The sequence below is a fragment of the Macrotis lagotis genome, chromosome 1, assembly GCF_037893015.1.
Source record: "Macrotis lagotis isolate mMagLag1 chromosome 1, bilby.v1.9.chrom.fasta, whole genome shotgun sequence".
NCBI classification, from domain to species: domain Eukaryota; kingdom Metazoa; phylum Chordata; class Mammalia; order Peramelemorphia; family Peramelidae; genus Macrotis; species Macrotis lagotis.
The window spans coordinates 295453466-295466485 of NC_133658.1; the positions used below are offsets into that span (position 1 = coordinate 295453466).

The 13020-nt window shown below is 42.3% G+C and overlaps 1 protein-coding gene across 1 annotated transcript in view; it reads left to right on the forward strand.

The window, feature by feature from the left end:
• COL27A1 (collagen type XXVII alpha 1 chain) overlaps window positions 1-13020 on the forward strand; it is a 249264-nt gene that overhangs the window by 69491 nt on the left and 166753 nt on the right. The window contains exons 8-10 of the mRNA XM_074211169.1: window positions 3379-3423; window positions 4318-4371; window positions 9072-9116. Coding sequence (XP_074067270.1) covers window positions 3379-3423; window positions 4318-4371; window positions 9072-9116 — 144 coding nt within the window. The remainder of the gene's footprint in view (window positions 1-3378; window positions 3424-4317; window positions 4372-9071; window positions 9117-13020) is intronic.

A 13020-nucleotide genomic window follows, 5' to 3' on the forward strand; every position in this document is an offset into this window, starting at 1 on the left:
CTACTGTCCAGAGAGGGGTCTAACTTGCTCAGGGCCACACATTAAGTTTGTGGCAGGACCTTGGCCTTCCAAATCACAGTGCATTGCTCTTTCCACTATTAAAGATAATAATAACTCAAATTTATACAGTGTGCTAAAATTTACAAAGCAGTCTCCTTACTACAACTCTGTGAGGTTATTAGGTATTATTTCCATTTCAGGCTGCTTCTTTGGAGCTTTATTTGGAAAGTGAATATAGGTTGTGGCCCGTATCCCAAGGCTGTCCTCAAATCAGTGGCATTTGAGTGTCTGGTTGTCCAGGACATTGGTGACAGGTTGGGTGGGCGTCACTGCAGGACACGAGGACACTACATCCAAGCATGCCTTGGTGCCAAAGAGAACAGGATGCTGCCACCTCCTCCTCCATCTACTCCATCAGCCAACACCCTATCCCTTAGGTCACTGCTTTCTGCTTCCCTTCAGACAGAATGTCTCATTCAGGCCAGAGGGATGAAGGGAACTTATTGACTTATGCCAGTTTATGAAGAGGCATGCTTTTTTCAAGGAGCTCTATTTTGGGGGTGTTTGGAAAACTGAAGCTGGCAAGAAGGGACTCCAGCTGTGGCAGGTTCTGGTTCTTGTCACCACCTCCTGCATACAAAAAGAGAACCAAGCATTTGCCCTCTTTGCTCTGAGACTCATGAGACAAAATATAGATGGAATAAGGGAAGAAGGGAGGTCCTAGATGGTAGTATTGAAGAAGGGAATAGTCTCAAGGGTTAGGCAAGGACTTTGAGTTTAAAATTCTCAACTTGAACTTCAAAACTCTCTTCCATTTGATCTCTCCAAATTGATCCTCTGATATTCCTTCATAGGAACTCTCAATTTCAGACAAATTAGTTCCTTAGTGTCCTTCAAACTCAAAGCCTTTGCTTAGACTATTCTTCTATTGAAACACCCTATCTTTCTTCTTTCTACTTTTCAAAGCCTAGCCTTTCTTTAGTGCCCAAATCAAGTCCTAACCCCTCTATAAAGTCTTTTCTGACCTCTTCAAGTCACAGTCCTCTTTTCTTCCTTGAAACACTTATGGCACTGTAGCACTCATTTTGATTTTTTAACCATTTGATTTTTAGCCTTTTACTGTGTCCTAATTGTTTTCTCTTTGTCAATCTTCTCTCCCCAATTAGCCTTCAGGGCCTTCCAGGGAATTATCATATATAATAATACTTCATCCATTGAAGTTGTTAGTTGTCTGACATTTTTTTCTATTTCTTCAAGAAATAGGAAGATTCAGGCTTTCAGAAAATGACTCAGGAAGGAAGCAGAAAAGGTATTTGAACAGCTCAAGTGGATGGTACAATTTCCATACCTTAGAGTTCACATACCATGTTTCCAACAGGGTCTTTTACCTATTTTTTGTAACAAAAAGGATTCCATTGACCTGATGTTTATATAAGCATATCTAGAGGCTGGTGGCATGCCATCTTCATGATATGTTCTATGACATCTATATCTATAGCCATAACTAGTAAAATTCTTTGAGAGAAGAAGAAATAAGAGATATCAAAGATAGTCAAGGGTCAGAAATATTCTAATAGGCAGCAATAATTCCTTGAATCTAATAAAATGAAATTTAGTAGAGAGGATTCTTGGGTTCAAACAATCAACCATAAAAGTGCAGATAGGGGAATTGTGGTAAAACAGTGGTTCCTTTGTAAAAAAGGTTGGGGTCTTTAGTGGATTGTAACCTCATTATGATCCAAAAGTGTAAGATGACAGTATCATTCCCCCCATGCAATCTCAAAATCCATGATACTATTTTAGGCTATAGTGAGATGTATAGTGTCCTGGATGAAGAAAGTTATTGTCATGGTATAGCCTAGTCTGGTCATACCACATTTATAATATTTTATATATTTCTGGGCTCCACATTTTTGGAAGGATGTTGAGAAATTGAAACCCTACTATATGAGATTCAGCTGTAAGAATTATAGCATGTCGGGGCAGCTAGGTAGTACAGTGGATAGAGCACCAGCCTTGGAGTCAGGAGTACCCAGGTTCAAATCTGGCCTCAGACACTTAATAATTACCTAGTCGTGTGGCCTTGGGCAAGCCACTTAACCCCATTTGCCTTGTAAAAACCTAAAAAAGAAAAGTAAAAAGAAAAAAAGAATTATAGCATGTTGAACTTTGGGAAGAAAGTGATCATTGGATGATAGATTTAGAACTTGGCAAGGATCCAACCCCCTTATTTTCACTTGAGCAAAATGAGGCACAGAGAATTAAGTATCTCACCCAGGCTCACATGGTAAGAAAGTATTTGAGACAGGGTTTGAATTCAGGTCTTCCCAATTCCAAGTTTATTTCTTTATCCACTGCACCTCCTTGTAGATTGGGAGGAACATGATTTGAGGTTTCAAATATTTTAAGGACTACTAGATAGAAAAGGACTGCATCTATTCTGTTTGAATTCAAAGGACAGAATGAGGAGAAATAGATGGGGACTGAAAAGAGCCAGATTTAGGTTCCCTGCAAAGAAAAGTTTCCTAATAATTAGAGTTCTGCAGAAGGAGAGCATTCCTCTTTGGGAGTCAGTGATATCCAGATGGCTTCTTTCAGGAATGCCAATCAAAGTCCTCCACATCTAGGGATTGTACTAGTTTACCACTCAGGGTCTTTCCAATTTGGAAATTCTATGAGGAAACTCAACATAATCTTTTGGGTATAGCACCAAATGAAGAGTGTGGGGACCTTTGTTCCAAATCAGGTCCTGTTGTTTGCCTGGGACTTTGTGTAAGAATATAAAGTCCTCTTAGTTGCAATTTTGTAAAGTAGGGAGACAAAAAAAGAAAATGGAGGTCATAAATAGTGGGCCATGGCCTTTGGTTGGGAGAGAGGTCATGGACTCAAAACTCTTTGGGGGCATTATATTGTCTTTAAAGTTTTAACAACCACAAACTAGTTCATATTCTCAAGACCCAGAGAATTACCCAAGGCACTGGTAACGTTCTATTTCTGGTAAAGTAATGATAACCTGTAGTGAATAAAAAACTGACCTCAGCATCAGGAAGACATGGGCTCAGATCTCTTTTCATGATTAATGTGTGGCCCTGGGCAAGTCCCATAGTCTCTTAAGTACTTTAAGACTGACAGTTTTAAAGCAGATGCCTGTCTGAAGTGGTACAAGAATTTCCTATAATTTTTGGTTGAATAAGTCCAGTTAGAAAAAAATTAGTGATAAGATCATAGAAATGGAAGGGTTAATATTAGCCACAAGGTTCTCTCTGAATCAAGGGTGGTGACTTCAAGCCATGTGAATAGTTCATTTGTTATACTCTCCCAAACAGGAGTCCCTTCAGAGCATTCTCTAACTTGCCCTTGGATATTTCTTCTTTACAGGGACAGAAAGGCTATCCTGGACCACCTGGACATCCTGGAGACCAGGTAAGTGAGTGTCCTGGTCCTATGGCTAGTCACAAGGCCCATTGGAGAGCTCTGATGTAACCCTAGCTGACCACCACCTTACTGGTTTTCTCTGTAGCAGTAGCCTGGCTCCTTAGGATCTCCCTTCCTATCCATGTCTCCTGATTTATGCCTTTATTGACATTCAAAAGCACAGAGCACACCCCCTCCCCCCTATCTGGAATGGATGGGCTGCCAGTGAGTCCCCCCCCATCCTTCCAGCTCCCTGGCTTCCCCCTCCTCCAGGCCCTGGGCACTGAGCCCCATATCCTCTGGGCCAGCAGGGAAATAAGGAAGCTCTTGCCTTCTTGCTCGTCCCTTCTTTGCACTAAATTTGCCACTGGGTTCCCCCCCTTCCTTGCTAACCACATCTTACTGAAAGAGGCAGTAATTCCCTCATGGAGTGTTTGGATAAGCCTGATGTTTGCAGTACAATCCATGAATAGCTGGGCTGTTCTGTTCGATGTTAAAGGATATTATACATGCATCCATCTCATTTGCCAGAATCTTGGCAGCACCAACGCAAGAAAAACAGTTCCATATGCCAGAGAGGGAATGACACCTTTACTTTACTCCCTGTTTTCAGGGCTGAGGGGCTTTGTGTGAGGAGCTGGTTGAGCCGGTTTCCCTGGGATATGATGGAAGGGAGGGGAATGATTGAAGGGGAGGGCTTCTCCTTCCTCCTTTTCATCTCCTTTCCTTCTCTGCCTTTGTCCTTTTGCCATCCTTTTGCCCATTGTAATGAGTTGCTTCCCTTCCCCCACTCCTCTGCCCCCAAACTTAGTATCTTAGAATGCCTTGGACTTAGCTTGAGTGGTCCCTCCTCTCCTTTCTACAACTCAAGGAGAATTCACTCTCCTCTCCTTTCCTTTACAGGGGGAGCCAGGACCAGAAGGGAGTCCGGGAGCCAAAGGTTATCCTGGCAGGCAGGTGCAGTAAATGGCTTCTCCAAGGTTCTCAAGGAGCTGTGTTTCTGCCAGAGGGGAGGAGGGTGGGGGGTGGGTAATAATGCTGATGGGAGGTGGATTGACATGGGAAAGTATATTTGGGTATGACATTAGATGCTGCTCTGGGTCTCAATAATAGAACCTGGTAATTAAGAATAGAGGAATACATAATGGCTGCAAGCAATCTGTCCTAGCTATGGGAAAATCCACTACTCCAGAGATTTCATCTTAGATATAAATTTTACCAAATTCCCTCCAGATTGGCTCCAGATCCAGATCCAGTACCCCAGAAGATAGTTGGGTATTTATTTGTACATCAAACAATCTATATCTTGGAAATTTTTGCCAAGTCATAGAAGGGAAAAGCAGAGACTTGGTGACTCTGAAAATCTCAGCCTATTGAGCTCCCTGTCTCTATTCCTCTATTTTAGTAGTCAGCTTTCATCCCTTTGTCTTCTCATTGAGTGCTTTGAGAACTCCTTCTGGCCTTCTTCGGTTATGTTCTACCTTCTCAGGGCTCAATGACCACCTCCATCCAAAGAGCCATTTTTCTGAACTTCTTTCAGGTCCCATGTTTTTCTTCTTGGAATCCATAGCTTAATTCAGAAGGTAAGGGCAGTGTTCAGATGTTGCCTAGCAGAAAATTGAGGCTGGAAGAAGTCCTGAATACACCATCAGGGAATGATCTCTTGGGATCCCATTTCTGTTAACCACAGATGGGTGTGGGACTTACCCTTCATAATGTATACTAATAGAACTGGCAGAGAGCTCTAAACTAAGAGCCCCAAAGACCCCAAGTCTGGGTTTATAAGACTGAGAATCTCCACCAGTCCTTTTGGGATCTCAGGGGATTAAAAACACTTCAGCTTTATTCATTTAAATCTCTCTCTCTCTCTCTCTCTCTCTCTCTCTCTCTCTCTCTCTCTCTCTCTCTTTCTCTCTCTCCATGTCATCAGTAAAAAAATGGCAAACAACATAGGACCAAGCATAGATCTTGGAGCCATTCCATTGGCAACCTCTTGCCAAGCTGACATTAATGACTATTGAGTCCAATCATTCAACCAGTTCCAAATCCTTTTCACTGGACCACTGTCTAGGCCACATCTCTCCATGTTTTCCTCAAGAATAGCATGGAATGTCTAATCAAATGCCTTTTTTAGATCTCAAGTCAAACATATCAGTAGAAGATCCCTGTTCTATCTGTTTAGGAAGCTTGTCCAAAAAGATTTTTTTTAATTTTAAGATTATTCTGGCATAATCTATTCTTGATGAAGTCTTGGGTGATTCTTTGTAATCATTGCTTTCTTTTCTAAATGCCAGTAGTCATTTCTTTGATAATTATTTCAAATTTTTGCTAGGAATTTAAAACCACCTCACAGACCTCTAGCTTGCAGACTTCAGTTTTTCCCCTTTCTTGAAGATTGGTACAAAATTAGCCCTTTACACTCTTGTGATACCTCTTCCATCTTCCACAATTGCTCAAAAGTCAGTCATGGTGACTCAACAACCCATATCTGCTATATTTCTTGTTAACCTTAGATGTCACTTCATCAGGGCTTGAATTCATCCAGGGCAGTTAGGTGCTCTTTTTCTATGTTATTTATGTGAACTTTCAACTCCAAGTTTTTTCCTCTGTCCTTTACCTTATTCTTTGGCAGAGAAAACCATAGCAAAATGAGATGTGAGCAGCATCATTTTCTCTCTGTTGTCTGTTGCCATCCATTGCAGTGATCCTATTTCTTTTATTCTTCCTCTTGTGCAGTCCAAGGGTACTTATTTTTGTGTGTGTCAGAGATGCCAGAGAATGGTGTTTTTAAACTGAATAAAACAAAATTCATAGGACTGTAAAGGAAAACAAGTATTTTGAAATAATTCTTAAGATATTTTTAAAAAACAAGTTCGTTGATCTCATATTAAGAATTCTTAACAGTTGGGTCCAGAGTTAAGGCACAGAGATGAGAAATGACATTATCAAGGTCATACAGTGACTGAGTTGTAGCAGAACCTATTATTTCTTACTCTTGGTTTTTTGTAGCCAATCCACTAAGCTGTTTTAGGTCATTTATAACCTTCTTTTCTACCTAAGTCCTTTTGAAGGATTGAGAAGAACCAAAATGTTGAACAACTTTTCTTCTCCTGAAAAATAAGGATGGCAAACAGAGGGGCAGTGTTACATGATGAAGCACACTGTTTGCCTCCTGATATAAAAGGGTACAGGTTGAGACTTCTTTTTTATGTGGGGAAAGTTTATTTTCTTTTCATATTTATTTGTTTGTTTTATTTTGTTTATTTATTTGTCATGTCTTTTTCCTTCCTTCCTTCCTTCCTTCCTTCCTTCCTTCCTTCCTTCCTTCTTTCTAATGAGGGGGAAATCAGAGAGAGAGAAAAACTATTTTTTGTTCATTGAAAATATAAAATTACAAAAAAAAATACAGTTAAACTAGATGATCTCCAAGGTCCCCTTCCAGCTCTGACTATACCATTAATTAGCATAGACCCCTAGCTCTGATTTAACCAGAAAATATGAGACCTTTTACACAAGACCAGTCTTCTGCTGTTTCTCTTATCAAAGCAAAACCAAGTGCTTTGAAGAAAGGAATCGGAGAGATCCCAGATGCAAAAAGCTCCTTTGGGAGTTCATGCCTGAAATACTACATTGTCCACGTGGTTCCCCCCCCCCCCCCCCAAGACTAACTTCTGGATCTCCTCTTAAGGGAGGAGTTTGTAAGAAGAACTGAGCTCTAAGTTGGCAACAACTTCAGAACTTGGTTTGAGTAGGTTCATGGACAGACTCAAGGCTTGCTTCTGTTTAGACTGGGACTTACAGAGCAGTGGGGATTTAGCCTGCCTCTTGGTTATTCTGCTCCTCCCACATTTCTGAAGAATTGAAAAAATTCCAAAACATACCTCCCTCCTTACCCTTCCCTTCTTCCAGCCCTGCCTTCTCTTCCTCTTTTTTATTCTTATATTCTCTCAGTTGTATTCCTGTGAAGTACATTCAGGATGACTTTGATCAGCGTTATAGTCAAGAGTATGTTAAGATGAAAGATGTTATAGGGAATATCATATAGTCGCCTCATGTTAAATGGCCCAAAGAAGAGAAATTATGTCTGAAGTTGCATAGAAAAGTGACTTTGGAGTCAAAGTCTACCTCTGACATGTATTTTCTGTGTAAACTGGATCAAGTTACTTTTAATCTCCCTTAGTCTGAGTTGGTCTAGATGACCCCGGCATTCCTCTTAGCTCTAAAGTATGACCTTATGACCTAGGACAGAGCATGAGTGGAAGGGAAGTATTTAATTTATAATATTATACCTCTCATTTCATATTCTTCATCCTTCCTTTTCCATCTACCCCAACTTTGGGCTACTTGAATAGCCTTGGAAAGAATTAATTATATTATTTATAACAACTTTTCTTTAGAAAAAAGTTTATTGATATCTTTTGTTTTAATATCATCTTCATATATGAATACCTCCCTTTTATCCCCTTTATTCCAGGGGTCATCCCTTGAAATGAAGAAGGAAAAAAAAGCCAAAAGAAAGAAAGAAAACAATTCACCAAAATGTCAGTTTAATTATACAATATAGGGAATATATTCCTTATTCAAACCCATAATCCTCTACTTTTGCTCTCAGGGGGAGAGCTTCATTTTCTCTTCTCTTCTTTGAGAACAAGTACAGATTTTATCAGTATAGAGACTTAAGACTTGTTCATCATCTACTTAAGGAGGGTTAATGCTGGTATTCAAACTCAGATCTTCATAGTATTACAAATTTAGATCTGGAATGGCTCTTAGAGATTACAATTCTTCATTTTACAAATGAGAAAACTGAGGGCAGTTAAATGATTTTTTCATTAAATGTCTGAGGTAGGATTTTAACTTAGGCTCTCTTGATTCTACATCCAGTTTTCTAACCACTATGTCCTTCTACCTTTCTTTGAACACTCTTTCCATGATACCATGTTGCTTCTCACGAGTAGAAAAAGCTCATGAGTTTCCCAGGGTCAAGCCACTGACGATTTTTTAATCTACTCCATTTTCAAGTATGTGGGTGGTTTGTGGATCTAAGAAAAGCATTTCTCAGCCTAGAGCTTCCCTCTTTTCCCTCAGATGACTCTGTTTAGTCATGGGTCCAGTTAATTGTGAGTGTGGGCATGTTGTGGTGGGCTGTCTGTGTGGTGGTGCCTTCCATGGCTCAGCCCTGACAGCCTGTCAGATTCCTTCATCTCAGACTGCTTCACATTTTCCTTTTGTATCCAACTTGGGGCTCTGGTCTTTGGGGACTTCTGATCAGAGGTAATCACAATAACTCACTTTAGGCAGCTCTTCAGACTTCATAAACCTCTTCCTCACCTTGACCTTGTTTTCACTTTACAGCTGAGGCTCTAGGAAGTTAGATGACTTACCCTGGTTTAGCATGGCTAGTAACCAATAAATATTCTTTGAAGTACCTACTATTTGCTAAACAATGAACTAGGCACTAGGGGTATCAAGTCAAAGAATTAAATAATCCCTTATATAGTAATGATCTGAGTCAAGACTCAAACTCTGATCTTCCAGCTCCAGGATCTCTTTTCACTCCTGGTTCATGCACAGAATATAAATTTGACAATGCCTATTTGGGGCTACTTAAGGTTTCTTCACATTCGCCTTTTTTTTCTTTGTTTCTTATATTTCAGGGATTACCTGGGCCAATAGGAGAACCTGGACCCAAGGGCAGTCGGGTAAGTGCATCTTGGAGGCATTCTATTATTTTCTGATGATCAAATGACAGAGGCCTGTGTTGGCTATTTAGGGCTCAGAGCAGATTCTTCAGATTGATGTTGCTCACATCTCTCCCACTCAGCAAGGTACCTAGAATGTCCCTTTGGCTCCAGTTTCAGAGATTTTCAAGTACCTTCTTCTTTATATCTCTCATTTGGTCATAGGCAGCAGTACCCCCCCCCCCCCCCAACTCAGAGTTCCAGGGCAAGGAGATTCTAGGAGGGTGGAAAGAAGGGAGGGACATTGATTGAGCTATGGCTTTCCAGAAAAGCTCTCACTTAAGCCAAACACAATGAGCCAGGGAGATCCAGGGTTACCCCTAATGGCCTCAGAGTGAATCTAGCTGAGGCCAGGTTGCTGGAGCCAGTTGCAAGTGATCCTCCACCTTTTTCTTCAACCCCATTCCCCATACTCCCTCCCCTGCTAGGGTAAGCCAGAAGAACAGCCAGGATGACTCAATGTGAACAGGGTGTTGCAGCATTTCTAATTGCCTGTAATTGGTGGCTACATCCCCCTAGCTCCCAGTGAATGCCCGCAGCCTGGCAGAAGGATCAGGGTGCTGGTAGCTGCTAATGAGTTTTATGTTCAGAAAGAGGCTGGAAGTCAGGAACCATAGCCAAAAGTCCATCTATTTTCTTCTTCCCTTTAAGGGGATCCCTTTGTTAGCTATTCCCATTCCAGAGAAGGGAGTCAGCCTGTGGGAAACCATCTTGAACCCGGCAAAGCAAAGTACTAAGTGGGTGAAAGAATGAAGTGGTAGGAGTAGGAAATGTGACTAGCCACCAAAGGGATCAGTACTCCCTCCCTGCCTTGCCCTTAGAACCACATGTGCTGCCCACCACCAGCAATCGGGTCCCTGGTAGCTCCTTCTGCAGACTATTTCCAACCAAGCTGAATCCTTTACATATGGTCCTATGTAGCACCAGATTCGGGTTCTGATGGTGACTTTGCTACTGACTTGCCACTGACATGATCCTCAGCATACTTCTGCACTTCTTTGTTCATCTATAAAATGGGATTTTTATCCCTACTCTGAGAATCTCTCAGGGTTGCCTCTACCAGTGTAAAGGGAGACAGGCATCATTAGGAATTGGGGCAAATGAAAGCATTCTTTGGAAGAGGTAAAAGGTGAGGGCTAAGTCTAGAGGTTCTAGAGACAAGTTGGAAGGCCTTATGGTAGGTCACAGGAGAGGCTGGAGACAACCCCATTTCTGCCTCATTGGTTCTGTCTCGTAGTATCCAATGAGACTGGACTTGTCCTTGTAAGTAAGCTCTTGAACATTTTCCATATGGTCACCCTGGCTGCTCATGCCCACCACATGAGGGTGGAGAAGTGCTAGGCACTTAGTCATCTGCATCCCCAAAAGCAAAGTTAGTTTGTTCCTGATGAGCCCTCCCCCCAAAGCTGTGTCATTATTAGGATGGATGAGATTTGATCTTACACAGCCCCCTTTCATACACCCCTGAGGATGAGAGGATAAGAATATTCCCCCTTGGATTCCCTGGTTTGACCATTAAGTGCAAGTATGGTGTTTATTGACAGAATTAGATAGACTTATTGGATGGGTGTCAGCTGTTTGGGATGCTTTACCAGGATGTTACTATATGTGCAGCTCCTGAGACTTGTTTAACAGAGGAAGACAGGAGACTCCAAAGCAGACTTCTCAATCATATTCCTTCCTGAGACTGGAGCTCTCCATTCCCAGAAGAGAAATTCTTTCTGTCCAAACCCTAGGAAGACATGCTCTTAGGATGGGGCTGAGGGAGATGATAAGCCAGGGAAATTTGGAATTGATTTATGCTCTTCGTGTGGACAACATCTTGATGCCACATGCATATTGCAAACTGAACCTCTGCTCCCTTCTCTCTGGGCTTTGCTGAGATGGTTCTTATGATGAAGCTCTTGGATCCCTCCAGCAGTGGCTTGAAGCCCAGAGGGATGACCCTTGTGATGCATTGCTGATTAGCCACCAGTGCTCTCCCCACTCCAGGGAATGTGACTAGCCAGTTCCCATCTTTTCATTAATGTTCAGCATCCATCATAGTCCCTCCTCCTGGGTTCATTGTTGGGGTGATCAGCAAAGGGGCTTCAGGAACATTTTCAAATTCACGTGACTCACTCTGGAGCCAGGCCTTTGGTGGGCTAGACATGAAGTGCCAAGGGAATTTCCAAATAATTAGAGTATTGCTGTCCTTTTATGGCAACGTAGATGAGATGGGTAGAACAGGACATAGGGAAAAGTCTTGTTTATCTGAAGACACTTTCTGAGAGTTGAAGCTAGACCTACAGTCTTTCCTGATAGAGAAGGGGGGAAGTCCTGCTTCTTCTTGCCCGATGCCTATAGGGGTGACACATCTCAGCTGACCCTTGGTGAAAGATAACTCCAAGTGTAGACTTGTTCCTAGGAGGAAGGAACCTCATTCAGCTTCAGGTTCCTGATTCAGCCTGTCTTCCATCCCAGGTTTTGCTCTTGTCTTAGAAAGCCTCATATTGTATCTGACATGAAGTAGGCACTTAGAGGGGCTTGTTGATGGACTAATTTTAAAAATGATTAAACAAAGATATGCTACCAGAGGGGCAGCCCTCACTCTGGTGTGTGTGTATGTGTGTATAGAGTTTCTGTAAGCACCTCTGGAGAAGGAAGACCAAGGGTACTTGGGAAATCTGAGGAGGGTGAAGGAGGCTTGTCAGAACAGCAAAGCATCCCATGGAAGGTGTCTCAGGACTGTGAACAAATAGGATGGGGGGAGATGCTTTGAAATGGAGACAACTTTATTTACAAACATATACTAAAGTTTCTGTTGTGTGCGGAACCATGGGTTATGCTCTGGGGGACATAGAGAGTTATTAAAGATGATTTTTGTCCTTCAGAAGCTACCAATCTAGGTCCAGCCTGTTCATTCTACAGATAATGAAACTGAGACCCAATAAGGTTTAATGATTCACCCAAGGTCATGTGGGTGGGATTTTCAACCTACATCCTTTGATTCCTACTCCAGTGTTCTTTCTACTGTGCCACACAATTATATCACCATGACAGTGAATAAATAAACCAAGGGATGTCACAAGGCACAGTAGGATTAAATGCACAATGAGTAGTACAGATGATGACTGTGAGTCTGTGGGAAGGAAGATTGAATTAGACAGGGGAGGCTTTGAAGGTGACTTAAGTTAGGTTATGGAGGATGAGTAGACCTATGACAGGTCAAGAGGAGGTGGGAGGATATTCCAGACAGTCAGCATAGGAGAGATGCTTTTGGAAAGACTCAGGTTAGTTCAGAAGGGTAATTGGAGAAATTCAAAACTCTGAGTTAATTGGGCCTGCAAGACCCATTTATGATTTGGGAGATGGGATGGGGAATTGTATTGGAAGAGGGGAGGGGATGGAAAAATCAAGGAGACTGGAGAGAGAGAGAGGGCATCCAGGAAATGTCCAAAGGTCAAAAATATCACAATGGAAATTCTGTAGAGGAAGCAGGTCAAGGAGAGTGAAGGCAGCTCTAGAAGAAGCTTATTAGCTGGCTCTGGAATACCACTGGCACATTCCCCTCTCCTCTAACCCCCCAAGCAGGCTTCCTTTCATTTAGGTGCCAGGAGCGGCTGACAAGGGCATGACAGCCTCATGCCCCTTCCCACTCTGCCCCCACATGGAGAAGGCGCCTCCCCTACCTGCCCCCGATCCCTGGTGTGAGGGTATGTGCCCTTGGACTACATCGTGGAAGCCAGCACCATGCAGTCCATGGGCATATACACTTGCCTCAAGGTTTATGTCAACGTGGAGCACCTGGGACCAACGCTGGAAGAACAGGAGGAGGAGGAGGAGGAAGGCAGCCAAGATGGGAAGGGGACAGGCCAGTTTTCTG